Source organism: Gymnoscopelus microlampas (assembly GCF_963454915.1).
Source record: "Gymnoscopelus microlampas genome assembly, chromosome: 2".
Taxonomy (NCBI): Eukaryota; Metazoa; Chordata; class Actinopteri; order Myctophiformes; family Myctophidae; genus Gymnoscopelus; species Gymnoscopelus microlampas.
The window spans coordinates 60,279,754-60,298,400 of NC_139939.1; the positions used below are offsets into that span (position 1 = coordinate 60,279,754).

At 42.3% G+C, this 18,647-nt stretch overlaps 1 protein-coding gene across 1 annotated transcript; it reads right to left on the bottom strand.

Moving 5' to 3' along the window:
• Positions 1 to 6,274: 6,274 nt before the first annotated feature.
• On the bottom strand, positions 6,275 to 17,656 carry btbd3a (BTB (POZ) domain containing 3a). The gene is made up of 10 exons (XM_084073956.1): positions 17,624 to 17,656; positions 16,206 to 16,674; positions 14,548 to 14,704; positions 13,606 to 13,696; positions 13,223 to 13,341; positions 12,488 to 12,704; positions 11,779 to 11,965; positions 10,179 to 10,432; positions 8,089 to 8,361; positions 6,275 to 6,803 (listed from the first exon to the last, which is right to left on the bottom strand). Exons 2-10 carry the CDS (start codon positions 16,264 to 16,266, stop codon positions 6,699 to 6,701), a joined length of 1,464 nt encoding a protein of 487 aa, XP_083930082.1. The 5' UTR covers positions 16,267 to 16,674; positions 17,624 to 17,656; the 3' UTR covers positions 6,275 to 6,698.
• Between the last annotated feature and the right edge of the window lie 991 nt (positions 17,657 to 18,647).

Below are 18,647 nucleotides of genomic sequence, written 5' to 3' on the forward strand. Positions count from 1 at the left end.
AATGCACAATTCAATTCCAAGTGCTTGTCAGGGTAGGGGGTCCCCAGTTCAAATGTGAGTATTTTGGGGGGTCGTGGAGAAGAGTTTTTAGAACCACTGATCACTTGTTTAATGGTGTGTTAGAGCATTGGTTCTCAAAGTGTGGTCCGGGGACCCCCAGGGGTACTTGAGGGGGTTCCAGGGGGTCCCCAGCTAAATGATGGATAGAAACCAAATGGACCCTTATGGGTCTGTAACTCTGAGAGTGTACAAATGGAACCAAATGGACCCGTTAGGGTCCATTTGGTTCCATTTGTACACTCTCAGAGTTAAGTTAACATTGATTTTACAATATGAATTGGGGTCCCAGCGATATAAATGCCATTACATGGGGGTCCGTAGCCCTAATGCATGTCAAACTGGGGGTCCTTGAAATTAAAATGGTTGAGAATCACTGCTAGAGCCGTAAAAAATCTTCTCTTATGGGGGTCCCTGGCTTATATTTTCAAATGGGGGTCCGTGGGCTAATAAGTGTCAATTTGGGGGTCCCTGGCATGAAAAAGTTTGAGAACCAATGTGTTAGAGTTCATGTCAGACAGTCTGAACCAACGGGGGCAAAAGGCAACTTGATTCATCAAATAATCTTTAAAACCCAAATCCACTCCACTACAGATTAAAAGTGTTGAACTCTTGGGCCCAGAGGACATCTCTACATATAGAGATCTAATCTCATCATAGAACTGTAATATTGTCCATAGTCCTCATGCAGAGTGTTCATGTATAACTGTCTGTGTCAAAACCATTCATATTACAAATATCAAAAGTTACAAATATCCCAAAAATATTCAACCCTAAATATCAAACCCACGGCAGACGTTCCAACAGAACGGCTCCTTCAGTGGAAAGCACAAAGTCAACCTAGAAAAAACTTTCATAATAATAATAATAATAATTTGTACTTTGTTTTTTTAGTGTTGTTTTCAGCTTAAAGGACGACTTCACCCATTTTCAACCTCATCTTCATATAATTGGTCCTCACTAATGCTCATCATATTTCTGTGGATAGTTCAGAAACCTGCCTACCAGTGACATCACCGACGGGTAATCCAAGCTAATAGAAACGGCAGGCTTTCTATTCATGGAAAGTTAGCGTTGGATAAAAGAAGCCATTGTTCTTACGTTAATAAAAATCCAAATATATATATTTTAAAAATCTTTAAACCTTCCTAGCGATGATGTCACTGGTAGGTGGGTGTGTGAAGTACAAGCTCTTGTAGATCTGCTACTTTTGATGCTTTTGAGTGACGCAGTAAGTGTGATCAAAGTAGGGAGTTAGTTTACGAATAAACCCTTCAGAAAAACGCAGGCAAAAATCCTTCATATGCTAAAATCTTTGATTTATGCAGATAAAGTCCTAGATTTTGCGATGAAATATGCAGGTTTTATGTGATTTTAAGATGAAATATGCAGGTTTTTGATGTGATTTTTAGCGGTGAAATTGCGTGAAGTTGCAAAATATGCAGAAAGTTGCAAAAGTTTCGCACATTATGCGATGCACCCAGGGGCGTAGCCACGGGTGGGCATAGGTAGGCCTGGGCCCACCCCCAAAAAAATAAAAATATAACTTTTTTTAAATTTTGTTTGTCATATTCAGCCATTTCGATAAAAGTGTATATATATATATATATATGTACCCGAAATCTATCACAAACCCCGCAAAAAAAAGCATAAAAAACCTCTAATAACCACAATTTTTTGGCGTGCGCGCAGGGTCCTGGCGCACATGCACGCGCGAGCCCACCCGTGACTCCCTCGGCCCAGCCTCGGCTAGCGTTACGGCTACGCCATTGGATGCACCCTTTTTGAAAAATAATTATGCCATATTATGCGCATAATGGTGTTTTTCTGTAGGGTCTAATAAACACAATGGTGATAAGAGGTTTCTGTCTGACAGAACGATGTGTTGAAAATGGATGAAGTCGTCGTTAAACTCAGTATTCTTTATTTGACTTGGTCGTCGGGTAGAAAACATTATTACCATATGTTTTTAAAAAACATGTTAACATGGTGGTAGTGTGGCATCATCGTAGTGTCGTGGAGAAAATAAGCGAGCGTAGTCGATCTACAAGACTCGCAGCGTGTCGTAAAGTGAGCTTGTAGATCTTTCGCTACTTTAGATTTTTTAAACACCATTCAGTCCGAGAACGCATCCGTGTCATTTTAAGATTTCTTTGGCTATTCAAAAAAATAATAGATCTACAAGCTCATAGCGCGGCACCGAGTGCCGCGCTATGAGCTTGTAGATCTGCTATTGTTTTGAAAAATCGCGAACATTTGTGTAAATCTTCCAGGGTCCCTGGAACAACATATTATGAGATGGGGGTCCGCGACCAAATACGTGTGATTTTAGGGGTCCTTGACATGAAACAAGTTTTGTTCCAGGGACCCCCAGAAGCAAAGATTTGAGTTAAAAATGTAGTTTCCAAAAATATATATATATTCAAAGATTTGCACTTAATGTTCACGATTAAAAACAATATAGCAGATCTACAAGCTGGTGCCGATGAGCTATGAGCTTGTAGATCTTCTATTTTTGAATAGCCAACGTATAAAATAATGGTTATTGGCCATAGCTAAGAATCTAAAATGACACAGATGTGTCTCTGGATTGAATGAGTTAACAACAGCTTGTGACAAAAAAATAAAATATTATTAATAATATTAATAAGTACATAGGAACACATACAAGGTTTCTAACTGACAGATCATTGGTCACAGCAACCATGTTAGCAGGGCGGAATTTTGCCGTTTTCAATACACGATAGTGCACTTGGTGATACAAGCGTGAAATTTGGCACAGATGTCCTTCATATGACTCTAATTGATAATCAACCTCTGGCCACGCAAAAATCCTAAGATTTCAAGATGGCCACCACCAGTTTTCAAAATGGCTGCAACTGGGCCAACACTTTGGACTATATCACTTTGCTGGGGCTGTAAATCTTTGATTTCCCTCTTATTTTAATATAGGAGAATATGTTCTGAAGGTATTTCTACCAAGTAAGATAAAAAAAAAAAAAATTAGGTTCCAATATGGCGGCATATTTTCCAATATGGCTGCCGATAAATTGCATAAATGTACATTCACATGAGCTTGAAGCACATGTATTTGTATTAATTACCATACACAGAATCAATTTATAGCTAATTTTAAAGTGATTTGGTAGCTTTTTAATGACCTAGGGCAACTAAATACAAAAACCTAGATACATATAGGGATATTTTCTCAAACAGGTGCTGACCTTTTTCTCTTTCCGTGGAAGGACAAAACTGTATGGCATCTGCTGAACGCATGAAAGAAGCAAAGACCTAATGACTTTGATGTGTCTGGGTTGCTCAGTCGGTAGAGCTTTCACCTTCTTCTTTGCATCAGCTATTGAATCAAAGTCATCAGGTCTTTGCTTCTTTCATGCCTTCAGGGGATGCCACACAGTTTCGTCCTTCCATGGAAAGGGAAAAAGGTCAGCATGGCAGACAACTTCTCCAAATTAGGTTCAACACCTGTTGCAATAAATGATAAACATATGCAAGTCATTGAGGAGTTCATAGTACTCATGTACGATAGAACTTCATAGAAGTAGTTCCTACAAGGAAGTGAATGCAAGTGAAGTGCATTCCAAGCAGGACATATATGGGGCCAGTGACTCTTGTGCAGTCCTGTTTGCCAAATTATGCCAGAAGCTGACACGATGTGGATGTAAAAAAGCATGTTCTGGACACTGCAAATGCTTTAAGTTTGGACTTATCTGCACACCCCTCTGTGGTTGCAGTTGCTAGTACACTGGCCTGTCACTTGCCAAGCCACCATTGTAAATGAGAATGTGTTTATAATGACTTAATAACAAAACAAAAAGTAAGCACTAAGCTTTACCAAGCTAATAAATCACTTTCAAATGTTCCATAAATGGATTCTGTGTATGATAATTAATACAAATACATGTACTACAAGCTCATGTGGATAAACCATAAGCAGATGCACATTTCTGCAATTTATCGGCAGCCATATTGGAAAATATGCCGCCATATTGGAACCTAATGTTATTTTTTATCTTACTTGGTAGGAATACCTCCAGAAAATATTCTCTTATATTAAAATAAGCCCCAGCAAAGCGATATAGTCCAACACATTGGCCCAGTTGCAGCCATTTTGAAAACTGGTGGTGGCCATCTTGAAATCTTAGGAATTCCACGTGGCCAGAGGTTGATTATCAATTAGGGTCATATGAAGGTCATCTGTGCCAAATTTTGCGCTTGTATCACCAAGTGCACTATGGTATCAAATTTCCGCCCTGCTATGTGTGGATGTAAGGAAACAAAGGAGGGACATTTTAAGGCAGGAAAACAAACACACAAAATCAGGGCTTCTCAAAGTGTGGTCCCCTCCCCAGGGGGTCCTTGAGGGGGTTCCAGGGGGTCCCCGACCGTTTAATCTCACAGTCCATTAGTGTTATATGTATATATATATATATGTAGTGTTTGTATGTTTGTATATAAATCAGTCAGAATATTAGAATTGGTCTCTTGGTGGTGTGTGTGCTTGTTGCATCAATGGAGTCATTCACCGGTTTTGCCAGCAGGGGGAGCACTGCAGCCAGAGTAGGTTTAGCAGCGTTGGTCGTTTTATGGCTTCACCTTCATGTCCTTCTGTACCATGAATACTGTATGTTACATAATGTACCTTACAGATCCTCTCTCTCTCTCTCTCTCTCTCTCTCTGTGTGTAGATGGACCTCTCTCTCTCTCTCCACCCATTTCAGATGCTGTCAATGCACTGAATGGAACATTATGAGGTTTAATCAGACTATTGATAGTAGAGAGACTAGACTGGAGGAGGAGCCAGCCCTATCCAAGGTCTTGCGCTCGGTACCAGCGCCGCTTCCTATTGCTTCACCAATCTATGTCCCCCCCCCCCGCCTGTGCATGGAACACGCTGACGTCACCAAATTCAGAGCGACGCCCCTCTGCACTCTGATTGGTTAGGAGATAACAAGGTTTAGAAACCAGCGTTCCTGCAGGCTTTTTTTCTTTTGAAACAAAAAAAAAGGCCTGGGTTTCCGAGGCTAGTGAGATACTGACCTGTGATTGGTCTAATAGGTGAGTAGAGATACTGACCTGTGATTGGTCTAATAGGTGAGTAGAGATACTGACCTACCGAGTAGGTGTTTTGTATAAAGTATAGTTTTGGACCGTTTTCAGGCCAAGGACCCCCTTAGCTGAGAGAGAGAGAGATGAAGGGACCCCCACTGCATATTAGATTCATGTTAAATGTGTATTTAACCACTGAAGACTCTCAATACGTTGCAAAGTTGGCCTTTGACTCTGTACTTGGTCAGCACCGTTTACCCTCTACACCAAGCCTCTTCGCAGAAAATAGCAGATCTACAAGCTCACAACGCGTCGCAGACGCGTTGTGAGCTTGTAGATCGGCTATTTTCTGCAAACGTTCCCCCCCAGAATACAGGGACGCTAGGGTTCAAGTGGTTAATGTAAAAAATAAAAAATAAAAAAGTATCTAAAAGATTTGGTGCCCCCCCGCCCTGCAGTATCTCTGAGGGGACCCCCTGGGGGTCCCGGACCCCCTGTTGAAGACCCTCTGACATAAAGGGAACCGTGTGCGGCAGCGGCGGCCGTCCACGGAAAGCGTTTTCTGAGCGGCCTTTGTGACGAGGCCTTTCTGCCTTCATCCTGTTTCATCCTGTTCCAGCTTCCTCTGCGTCCGTGTTTAGAAGCTTCTTCTTCTGCTGAAAACAGCTCCAACCTTTAGGGGAGGAGCGTCACTGGCGAGCAGATAATAATAATAATAAAAAAATGACACCCTGTGTGAAGGTAGCGGCGCCTTTGATACATTATGTCATCGATATGTGTTTATAATGTGTTTATAGCCATGTGTCACGTGAAGCTTGACCAATCAGAACGTTGACGGGTCTGACCAATCAGAACGTTGACGGGTCTGACCAATCAGAACGTTGACGGGTCTGACCAATCAGAACGTTGACGGTTCTGACCAATCAGAACGTTGACGGGTCTGACCAATCAGAACGTTGACGGTGAACACGGACAAAGTCAGGTATAGAGCAGGATCCGCTAAGCGCCACTAAAAACTCCATGTGAACGGAACGCGTTAGACACGTTCAGAGATAGCCTGAGGTTCCAGACCATAGACCATAGACCGTAGACATGTAATTAATGAACCTATAGGATTTATTCGGTACACAAAGTTACCGTCCAATGAGAGTCGGAGGTGGGGGTGGGGTCTTAACGACAAGCCAATCGGCGAATCTCTGCTTAAAGCGAGCTGTGCCAGGACGTCAGATGTAGGCGGATCCGTGGGATCTCTTGTGATTGGTTTAGGGAAATTTTAGAATCCCCTCCCCCCCTTGTAATCGCCGACACTGCAGCCAATGGCAGCCTGAAGCTCCACACAGCTTCAGGCTGATGATCAGGTTAGTTCAGAGCACCAATCGGCACGGGTTTCAAACAAAAAGAATACTGCGGTTCTCCCGTTGTAAACCAGTAAAAAAAACGTGGCGCTGAGCTCAGGAAAAACCCAACGTCTCGGTGGATCTGCAGGAAAGATCCACTGGATCTCCATGATGTCCAAAAGGCTTTGTCTCTCTCTCTCTTTGTGGCCACGCCCCCCTGAAGCCCCGCCTCCTCTCTCAGGCGTAGAAGATGAGCTCAGGGATCTGTCCTCCCTGCACTCCGGTTCCATTGGTGCTGTCTGAGGAGCACTGGAACTGGAAGGTGACCTTACCACACTGCACCTGTAGGGGGAGTCACAGTGGTGGGACATGTTTAGCTGGGATTATAATGGTTTAATTGTGCTTATCATCATCCAATAATTAACCCATTGAGACCTGAAGCCGATTCTACATCGTCTCCTAAATCTCAACAGTTTTCTGAAAAACATATGTTTCTATATCAGTGGTGCTCAATCTTTTTCATGTCAAGGACCCCCAACATTATATGTATTTGGCCGCGGACCCCCTTCAAAATATTTAGCTCCAGGGACCCCCCAGAAGCAAAGATTTTAGTTAAAAATGTTCGCTTTGAAAATGTATATATTCAAAGATTTGCACACATTTTCACGATTTTTCAAAAATAGCAGATCTACAAGCTCGTAGCGCGGCACTCGGTGCCACGCTATGAGCTTGTAGATCTGCTATTTTTGAATAGCCCAAAGTGTAAAATAATGCGTTTTAGCTCAAGTCTAAAAATGACACAGTTCCAGGTCTTAATGGGTTAAACAAAGCTCTGTGTGTCTGCTGTACACAGCCATTGACCATTACCATGTGCACGGAAGCATTTTACCCAAATGTCAGCTGTTAATTAGCCTTTTTAGGTAAAATAATGTCGCCATGGTTACAGCCCCCCGAGCTATGGGTCTGTGCACAGCGCATAACCCAGACCCTGACGGGTCTGGTCTAGTCTCTAGTGGCATTGAACATTGGAATATATCAAATCTAATTTACATTTGTTTGCCTTTTAGCTTTTGTAAAAAAAAAAACGTTATAGCCAAAACAGACCATGTATGCATTTAATAATGTTCCACTTTTTAAAAAAAAAATCTGAAAATTGCAGATCTACAAGCTCACATGTGTGTGTGTGCTTCTAGGTCGGCTATTTCCGCTATTTTCCAACAGTTTAATTCATGCAGAATGAAGGGAAACGAGATTAAACACATTTAGCAAAAAATTATAATAAAATAATAGCGATGATCTGAAATCATTGCGATCGGTGCAATTATGTAAATCAGTAGTGGTCCTTTGGGGGGGTACCAGGGGGTCCCCAGAGAAATGAGTAAACATAGCGTCACAATCATTTTAACCACTTAGCTTTGGCTATTAAAAAATAGCAGATCTACAAGCTCACAGCGCGGCACCGCGCTGTGAGCTTGTAGATCTGCTATTTTTTGAAAAATCTTGAAAATGTGTGCAAATCTTTGAATACGTATATTTTCAAAGCGAACATTTTTAACTCAAATCTTTGCTTCTGGGGGTCCCTGGCACAAAACATTTTCAGATGGGGGGGGTCCACGGTCGCACCCACCTCGGTCATGCCCTCCTGTCCGAAGTAGCTGAGCTCGTTGCCGTCCAGCACCACGCTGGCCGTGTAGAAGGTGTCGGGCTCGATCTGCACCGGGTGCTCGAACCACACGGCGAAGGTGCTGCTGGAGCCGTCCGAGAAGTACTTGATCTGCCGGTGGCCCATGGCCACGCCCCCGTGCCTCTTCAGCTCCATGCGGGCGCTGTACTCGGCCGAGCCGCAGCTGGAGCCGTACAGGCCGAAGCCGGCGATGAAGACCCGCTTGTCCACCGCAAACTGGAAGAGACGAGAGACGAAGACGACACGGTACCTTTTATTTGTTAAGAGCAACATTTCAACAACAAGATGATTCAACGTTGTCACGGGCGGGGTTGAAACCTACGGTATGTCCGAGAGCAACTAAGTACATTTACTATAATAGGAAAGTGTGTGTGTGTGTGTGCGTGCAAGGGCGCCGATACTGCGGGTGCCTCAGGGCTAAAGCACCCAGGCGAAATGACGAGCGCCCAGTGGGCCGCCCAGAAACCGACAATTTTCGCGCGCACGGGGTACTCACGCACGCGTGTGAGTGCCAGGTAGCGCACCCAATAGAGCTGACAAATATCGGCGTGTGTGTGTGTGTGTGTGTGTGTGTGTGTGTGTGTGTGTGTGTGTGTGTGTGTGTGTGTGTGTGTGTGTGTGTGTGTGTGTGTGTGTTCATTGCTAGGCGCAGCTCAGGAGGGCAGCTGGTTGTCGAAAAAAAACACTGCACCATTGCCAGTCCCCCCATTCGGATGCTATCAATGCATTGAATGGGACATTATCACGTTTTATCAGACCATTGAATGGGCGAAGTAAGTGACATACTTACCTACCCATCATTTATCAGACCATTCATTGGGTGTAATCAGGACATACTAACCTACCGATGGAGATGACTTAAAAAGTTCACTTTTGGTTTTCGGTTTGGGACCATGACGGAGGCGTGCAGTCTGAAGCGAACTGGAGCCATGTGAGGGACCACCAAGCGAGCTAAAGCGAACGAGTTGCCGTCCCGATTGTTGTGACGTTCGCTTGAGGCTACTCAGCGCCGTCTGAGTTATATACCTATGGGCACAGAATGGTAAATCATGTTGTGAGGACTGCTCTGCCTCCGAGTAGGTCAGTAGCTCCTGATTACACCCAATGAATGGTCTGATAAATCACAGGTTGGTCAGTATGTCGCCTACTCACCTATTCAATGGTCTGATAAAACGTGATAAAACGTGATAAAATGTGATAATCTCCCATTCAACGCATTGATAGCATTCGAAGCCGGTGGCCAGTCAGTGTAGCTCATACATTTGTTTAAAATATGATGTTAATTGCTGAAAATGTATGTGTTTACTTTATTTAATCTAAAATAATATAGGCTACTAATAATTATAATAACATCGCAGAGCAAGGCAGCCGGCCGGTGATATTCTTTATTTATAATATTCTTTATTATGTATTATTGCTGTGTTCAGGCAAGTTTTTAGTGGAGCCTTGAAAAAAAAGTCTAAAAAATCTAATGACAGATATGTCCTCATTATGAGTGTGGGTCATGCTCTAAAACACGTTTCATGTCTCTGTGTACCTGGATGCTGTCACAGCGCCCCCTGTACCTCATAAAACATAATGTTTCATGTCTCTGTGTACCTGTATGCTGTCACAGCGCCCCCTGTACCTCATAAAACATAATGTTTCATGTCTCTGTGTACCTGGATGCTGTCACAGCGCCCCCTGTACCTCATAAAACATAATGTTTCATGTCTCTGTGTACCTGTATGCTGTCACAGCGCCCCCTGTACCTCATAAAACATAATGTTTCATGTCTCTGTGTACCTGGATGCTGTCACAGCGCCCCCTGTACCTCATAAAACATAATGTTTCATGTCTCTGTGTACCTGGATGCTGTCACAGCGCCCCCTGTACCTCATAAAACATAATGTTTCATGTCTCTGTGTACCTGGATGCTGTCACAGCGCCCCCTGTACCTCATAAAACATAATGTTTCATGTCTCTGTGTACCTGGATGCTGTCACAGCGCCCCCTGTACCTCATAAAACATAATGTCTCATGTCTCCATGTACCTGTATGCTGTCACAGCGCCCCCTGTACCTCCACTGGTTACTGCGGTAGGCACAGGACTGGAAGCGGTGGCAGCGCTGCGGGGCCAGGCCCTGCCGCGGCGCCGTGTGGAACAGCAGCTCGGGCTTCTTGGCGGCCGTGTACCACAGGAACACGTCGTTGGTCTCGTTGAGCGTCAGAACGCCCGACTGGGCCGCGCCGTTGGCGAAGTCGTCCAGACCCATGGTGGGGATGCGGATCAGATAGATGGCCTTACCTATCAGAGAGACCATTATTATTTAACCCATTCATTACCTACCAGAGACATATTATTATTTAACCCATTCATTACCTACCAGAGACCATTATTATTTAACCCATTCATTACCTACCAGAGACATATTATTATTTAACCCATTCATTACCTACCAGAGACATATTATTATTTAACCCATTCATTACCTACCAGAGACCATTATTATTTAACCCATTCATTACCTACCAGAGAGACATATTTAACCCATTCATTACCTACCAGAGACATATTATTATTTAACCCATTCATTACCTACCAGAGAGATATTATTATTTAACCCATTCATTACCTACCAGAGAGACATATTTAACCCATTCATTACCTACCAGAGACATATTATTATTTAACCCATTCATTACCTACCAGAGAGATATTATTATTTAACCCATTCATTACCTACAAGAGACATATTATTATTTAACCCATTCATTACCTACAAGAGACATATTATTATTTAACCCATTCATTACCTACAAGAGACATATTATTATTTAACCCATTCATTACCTACCAGAGAGATATTATTATTTAACCCATTCATTACCTACAAGAGACATATTATTATTTAACCCATTCATTACCTACAAGAGACATATTATTATTTAACCCATTCATTACCTACCAGAGACATATTATTTAACCCATTCATTACCTACAAGAGACATATTATTATTTAACCCATTCATTACCTACAAGAGACATATTATTATTTAACCCATTCATTACCTACCAGAGAGAGAAATATTATTTAACCCATTCATTACCTACCAGAGAGACATATTTAACCCATTCATTACCTACCAGAGAGACAATTATGGTCTGTTCAGTGACTGAACAAACACTCTATAGTAATGATTACTATCACAATATAGATCTATTTAACACTGTTACTGAACAAACACTCTATAGTAATGATTACTGTCACAATATAGAGCTATTTAACACTGTTACTGAACAAACACTCTATAGTAATGATTACTATCACAATATAGAGCTATTTAACACTGTTACTGAACAAACACTCTATAGTAATGATTACTATCACAATATAGATCTATTTAACACTGTTACTGAACAAACACTCTATAGTAATGATTACTATCACAATATAGAGCTATTTAACACTGTTACTGAACAAACACTCTATAACAATGATTACTATCACAATATAGATCTTTAACTTTTTTTTTTTACAAAAACCCTATTTGTTTTTAACCAACACATATCACTTACAGTACACAACAGACACATTAATGGATAGCATAATTGCTAATAAAGGTCATCTCTAGTCTCATCCCTGGCCTTACCCAGCACCAGGCGTTTGTTCTCGATGCTTGGTGCTAGGTCTTGTCGTTGGCACTCTGCCTCGGCCCAGCTGAGCGCCGCCTCAAACACCACCATCTCCTTAGTGTTCAGCGTCTCTCGTCTCAGGATGCTCTCCAGCGTCTGGGCGTCGATGTCACAGAACCCCTCAGAGCGCAGCGCCAGCTCAGCCTATCAGAACAAGAGATGTAAACCGTTAGAAGACACAGGGTTCACACACATTTTACCAATTCATTATGTCACCGATGTGTTTTCAATGAGTCTAACGTTCATTAGAACAGTGGTTCAACCTTTTCAGGCCGTGACCCCCAAAATAATCATATTTGAACTGCTCAAGCTCATAACGCCTCGCGTTGCATGGGACAGTAAAACACCTACCTGTGCAGTGCTGGGTCAGCTCTGGGACAGTAAAACACCTACCTGTGTAGTGCTGGGTCAGAGGGACAGTAAAACACCTACCTGTGTAGTGCTGGGTCAGAGGGACAGTAAAACACCTACCTGTGCAGTGCTGGGTCAGAGGGACAGTAAAACACCTACCTGTGCAGTGCTGGGTCAGAGGGACAGTAAAACACCTACCTGTGCAGTGCTGGGTCAGAGGGACAGTAAAACACCTACCTGTGTAGTGCTGGGTCAGAGGGACAGTAAAACACCTACCTGTGCAGTGCTGGGTCAGAGGGACAGTAAAACACCTACCTGTGCATCGATGACGTCCCAGCAGCGCTGCGTCAGGTCGGGCTCCTCAAACAGACAGCTCTGGGACAGCAACACACAGGCGTTCTTGGCGCTCAGGCTGGTCTCCAGGAAGTTGACGCAGGCTCTGGCCAGGTGAGGGACGATGTACTTCTTAGCGGCGTAGAGCGTGGCCAGCACCGTGTCCGCACACAGCTCTATCTCATCACAGTAGATGTACCTGATAATAATAATAATAAATAATAATATTAACCAGGACTGTGTCGGCACACAGCTCTATAGATGTACCTAATAATAATATTAATAATAATACTATTAACCAGGACTGTGTCGGCACACAGCTCTATAGATGTACCTGATAATAATATTAATAATAATAATATTAACCAGGACCGTGTCCGCACACAGCTCTATAATGTACCTAATAATAATATTAATAATAATAATAATAATAATAATATTAACCAGGACTGTGTCCGCACACAGCTCTATAATGTACCTGATAATAATAATAATAATAATAATAATAATATTAACCAGGACCGTGTCCGCACACAGCTCTATAGATGTACCTAATAATAATATTAATAATAATAATAATAATAACCAGGACTGTGTCCGCACACAGCTCTATAATGTACCTGATAATAATAATAATAATAATATTAATAATAATAATAACCAGGACCGTGTCGGCACACAGCTCTATCTCATCACAACATTATTGTGTTGACGTACTTGAGCATGGCCAGGAAGGAGGTGGGTTCTACGTCAGGGATGCGGATCTCGTCCTGATCTTCAGCCAGTTCTCCATAGAACATGGCATGAAAGACTGAACTGCCCACCGCTAGAACGTACTAGAACGAACACACACACACACACACACACACACACACACACACACACACACACACACACACACACACACACACACACACACACACACACACACACACACACACACACACGGGTAATATAGCACCTTCTATAAAGGTAATATAGCACCTTCTATAAAGGTGATATAGCACCTTCTATAAAGGTGATATAGCACCTTCCCCCCCACACAGACAAACAGCTGAAACAGAGTAATATTTAGTCAGGTTAAATGTCTGTGTTTGTACCTTGTGACCTGGAACACGTTGAGTGCCCCCTGGAGGTCCCACCACGAAGTGCACGTCTGCCATCACCTCATTGTTGAACATGACTGAGTTCCTGTTAATGTCAATAAAACACATGTTCATTATATCCTTATTAAACATGACTGAGTTCCTGTTAATGTCAATAAAACACATGTTCATTGTATCCTTATTAAACATGACCGTTTGCCGTCACGATAATCCGTTCGATAGTTATGAGTAGTTGAATGCAAATAGCAACAGAAAGCAGGGAAAATAAGATTTTTATAAATCCTATAACACTAAACTAAACCAGCTTCATTTTGTTGTGATCACATGATTTCTGGGTGGAACTGTCGCTCCCTTTGCTAGAGCCCGTTGATAACATTGTGTCTCGTCGAATCCAGGGCAAAACAAATTAACTCGAGAGCGGAGAGAGGAGGAAATCTTGATATGACAACGTTTCCGTATCCGTGTGAGTTACAGTGAAAGTGGTTTATAGATCACAGCGCTAGTGATGTGTCGTTCATGATCGATTCGTTCAAAAGAACCAGTTCATTTGCCGTGAACGTGAATGAGCTCGTTCACTTTCTGAAACCGTTACGTTCACGCGCGACGTAAAAAAAAGAAACGCTCTCGCGATGGTGTTCGCATCGCGACACTTTGTGATCTTGTATATCGGCTATTTTCAAATATGTTAGTACTTTTACTTTTGGTTCTTTAAGTATATTTTGATGACACTACTTTTGCATCATATTAAGGACCTTTCTCTGATGGTGAGGTAGATTCATAAAGGATCATATTAAGGACCTTTCTCTGATGGTGAGGTAGATTCATAAAGGATCATATTAAGGACCTTTCTCTGATGGTGAGGTAGATTCATAAAGGATCATATTAAGGACCTTTCTCTGATGGTGAGGTAGATTCATAAAGGATCATATTAAGGACCTTTCTCTGATGGTGGGGTAGATCCCCTGCCAGGTGCCGCTGTGCTGGTGTCCAGGGATGTGGTTGTTGTTGGACAGGTGGGTGTGGTTGCTGTGGGCGGGGTTTTGGTGGAGGCTGCTGCTGGTGCTGGTGGAGCTGGTAACACTGGTGCTGGTGCCTGTGAGGACAGAACAGTTACGTTTAGTTTTACTCACGTTTTAGTCAACTGAAATGTTTTACTTTTAGTCTAGTTGTAGTTCACTAAATATCACAAGATTTGAATATGTATATTTTTAAAGCAAACATTTGTAACTCTTGTAACATTTGTAATCTTTGCTTCTATGGGGTCCCTGGAACAAAATATGTTTTAAATTTTTTTTTTTTTAAATATATATATTTTCAAAAAAACAGTTTTTAGAAAACATTATTTAGAATCGGCCTCAAGTCTTAGGTCCCGTTTAAACTGCAGTCACATCCAGTCAAATCCCATTTATTTCTCAAATCCTATCTATTGGCCCGACTGTTCACACTGCAGACTGTTCACACTGCAGAGTGATTGTCACAGATCTGTGTGTTCAGACTGATTTAAACAACGTCAACCCAAGGCCGCCCTGCCTCGACATATCTGCTTTGGTTACCGTGGTAACGACGTAGGCGTCATGACTTTTATCTCTATATATGTGTTCTTCAAATTCTTTATTTTCCTCTGACACTGCAGATAGGATCTTGTGAACCCATTTTCTGCCGTGCCACAAGATGTGTCTTTAAATATTGCCTTGTTCCTGTACATTCCTACAGGTTTGTCTTGTACTGAGGCATCACCCCCAAAGTGCTAGGAGACATTCAATTCCTCCGTCTGTCCACTGAATGCTGCTCAACATTTCTTCTGTAAAACTTATGCTGCTCTATTGTTTTGTTTTCATTGCACTCTGTAATGACGTCAGTGGTGCTCGGGTCGAGCTGCAAGTGACGTTTTGGACAGTTAGATATGTGACTTGGGTGTTTAGATCAGGTTACTGCATTCAGACTGAGACGCATATTTAGAGATCAGATTTGAATCAGTTCTGAAACCACCTGTAGGGGCCAAAATGTATATTTTGCTTGCTATCTTATTTTTGTTTGTTTTTTCCCACGCTTTGGTTTGATGTCCCACTTCACTTGCCACAGTAATCGACTGATTAGCTCCTGCTGTGTGTCTTGTTCATTACCTTTAGTTTATTTCAGGTGTGTGTCTCAGGCTGTGCTGGGCATTCAGTGAGAGAATGGGGGTGAGCTAGGCTCAATATTTTCTGTTGACCGTTTTGCTTTATACGTTTAGGGCGTTTGTTTAGCCTACATTTCATTCATCTAATTTTCAGTAAAAAAAACATTTTTGGACCATATTATTTCGTATGAATAAATCACCTTAACTGCAATAAGTGTTCTGGTTTTGCTTGGAAACGCGTCACACAGTTCCTGCCGAAGCTCAGCCTCATAGCACCACTTCTAAATGTTTTTTTGAATATTGGGAAGAAGTAGCTGCTACAATACCACCTCTGAATGTGACTCAAGTCGGATTTGAAAAAATCAGATTCCATGTGACCTGTCTCTGTTCAGACTTCATAAAACAAATAGGATTCCAATCTGGATGTGATATAGATCTGATTCAGGCTGGATTTGGCTGCCAGGGCGTCGTATACCTGCAGAGGACGAGGACGACGACGGAACCAACTTCTTAGTGGGGAACAGCTCGGCTGCCATGGTGACCCCACAACCCTCTAGTAGGACAACACGGGTCTGGTCATGGCAGGCTGGGTTCTGGAAGGTTCTGGAGGTCAGAGGAACACGGGTCTGGTTCCGTTAAGGTTCTGGAGGTCAGAGGAACACGGGTCTGGTTCTGTTAAGGTTCTGGAGGTCAGAGGAACACGGGTCTGGTCATGGCAGGCTGGGTTCTGTTACGGTTCTGGAGGTCAGAGGAACACAGGTCTGGTTCCGTTAAGGTTCTGGAGGTCAGAGGAACACGGGCCGGGTTCCGTTAAGATTCTGGAGGTCAGAAGAACACGGGTCTGGTCATGGCAGGCTGGGTTCTGGAGATCCGACTTCTGAACCCTTGTATGTTTTAGATGTTTTAGGTGTTTTAGATGATTTTAGATGTATGATGTCCACCTGCTGCATAAAGCATAAAGCCACACTCAGGAAGTTCTCGGTATGTTATTGAAGAGAGAAGCAAGAAAATACCTGATCGACAAGCTATATAGATGCAGGAAATGCCCGATCTACAAGCTGTAGGAGCAAAGATAACTGATCTACAAGCTGTAGGAGCAAAATAACTGATCTACAAGCTGTAGGGGCAAAGATAACTGATCTACAAGCTGTAGGGGCAAAGATAACTGATCTACAAGCTGTAGGAGCAAAATAACTGATCTACAAGCTGTAGGAGCAAAATAACCGATCTACAAGCTGTAGGAGCAAAATAACTGATCTACAAGCTGTAGGAGCAAAATAACCGATCTACAAGCTGTAGGAGCAAAATAACCGATCTACAAGCTGTAGGAGCAAAATAACTGATCTACAAGCTTTGAAGCATTAAACTACAGATCTAGAAGTTACAAAAGTAGACAATAACTGACATACAAGCTCTAGAGGCAGAAAAGCACTGATCTACAAGCTGTAAAGCATTGAAGGGCGGATCTACAAGCCCTGAATAGAAAGAAAAGCACAGAAACACTTGGAAAAGCTCTTTAGCCTATAACAGCTAGCTGTATGAGCATGACTAACAAACACCTGATCTACAAACTCTAAAAGCATCAATGCGCTGATCTGCAAGGCGTAGAAGCAGAAAAGGTCTCAAACAGCTTGTAGATCAGTGTTTTTTTGGCCAAAAAGCAGCGACACCCAATCAAAAGACGTGTTAGCATCCGTTAGCATAGCGGCTAACTAGCATTAGCGGCTAACTGGTCACTATGTATCTGTTATTGGTGGTTTGGTTTAAAACCCTTTTTGAAGTCACGTGACCCGGCAGCAGCGCGGTGATAGGACGTTAAGGGCAATGACGTGTTAATTAAAGGACATTAAAGGTGATAAAGTGTTAATTAAGTGTAATTAAAGGAGAATTAACCCTTTGCAGTGAGGAGAGGCAGAGGAAACACTGGCTTTGTTGTTTACACACTGTGTTGCCAGGTTCCTCCTGCAGTGGGACAGAAACAAGCAATCAGGGTCCATGAAAACAAGGCCCAGAAGAAAGTGACTATTTAAATCATCAAGATAAGTTTAACCACTTTAAACCTTATGTTTAACTCTATGCTTTAAACCCATGATATAGATCTGCTATTTGAAAACAGCCGATCTACGACGCGACGCGTTGTGAGCTTGTAGATCTGCTGTTTTCAACAACAATCTTAAAAAATAAAATAAATGAAGAATGTCATTTGAAACATTTTGACAACATTAATCATGTTGTGGCCGGTCCCTAGTTTTAGGATTTAGATAGATACATTAACATTATTATTATTTTATTATTTTTTTGCACTATTTATTTATTATTATGATTTTTTACTGTTTCTAGGAGAAACATTCTTATATTTTTTTTCCCCTTCAGCTCCTCACAGAAGGGGGAAAATTACAAAACAAAGCAATCTTGAATCTTTGACACAGATATAGTCAGATGGAGGTCAATCTGCGGACAAATCCTTCTTGATGTTAAAATGTTTGAGAGCCACTGGTTTAAATGACATTAGGAAGCGATAATTAAGCCCCAAATAATCAACTACAACTTTAGAAACAATTAAGCCCCAACAAAACCCCAAGTCCTTCTCAACCCTCAAACTACGAATATATACAAGCAACTTTACAGAAAAACAAGCCCTAAAGTCGCTTATAATAAACAGACATGGCAACGCTGATGGCAGACTGCTCTCACTTCTGCTGTTCGTTTAATCTGGAAGGACGGACGTCTAAAGGCGAGTGACTACCGCCCTCTACAGGACTGAGACGAAGAGGTCAATTCTCCCCGGGACCCAAACTAGGGAAAATAGCCGATCTACAAGCTCATGTGATGCGTTGTATTTTCACTGCTTTATCATATTATCAGCGTTCGACAAGATCCTCCTCTCCACCCTTGAGGGGATGTGGGTGTCTTACCT

Coding starts and splice junctions, on each gene's coding strand:
- btbd3a (XM_084073956.1), bottom strand. CDS start 16,266: ATGGCAGCCGAGCTGTTCCCCACTAAGAAGTTGGTTCCGTCGTCGTCC. Junction 13,697..14,547: donor TACCCCACCATCAGAGAAAG/GTCCTTAATATG, acceptor TGACATTAACAG/GAACTCAGTCATGTTCAACA. Junction 10,433..11,778: donor GAACAAACGCCTGGTGCTGG/GTAAGGCCAGGG, acceptor TCTCTCTGATAG/GTAAGGCCATCTATCTGATC.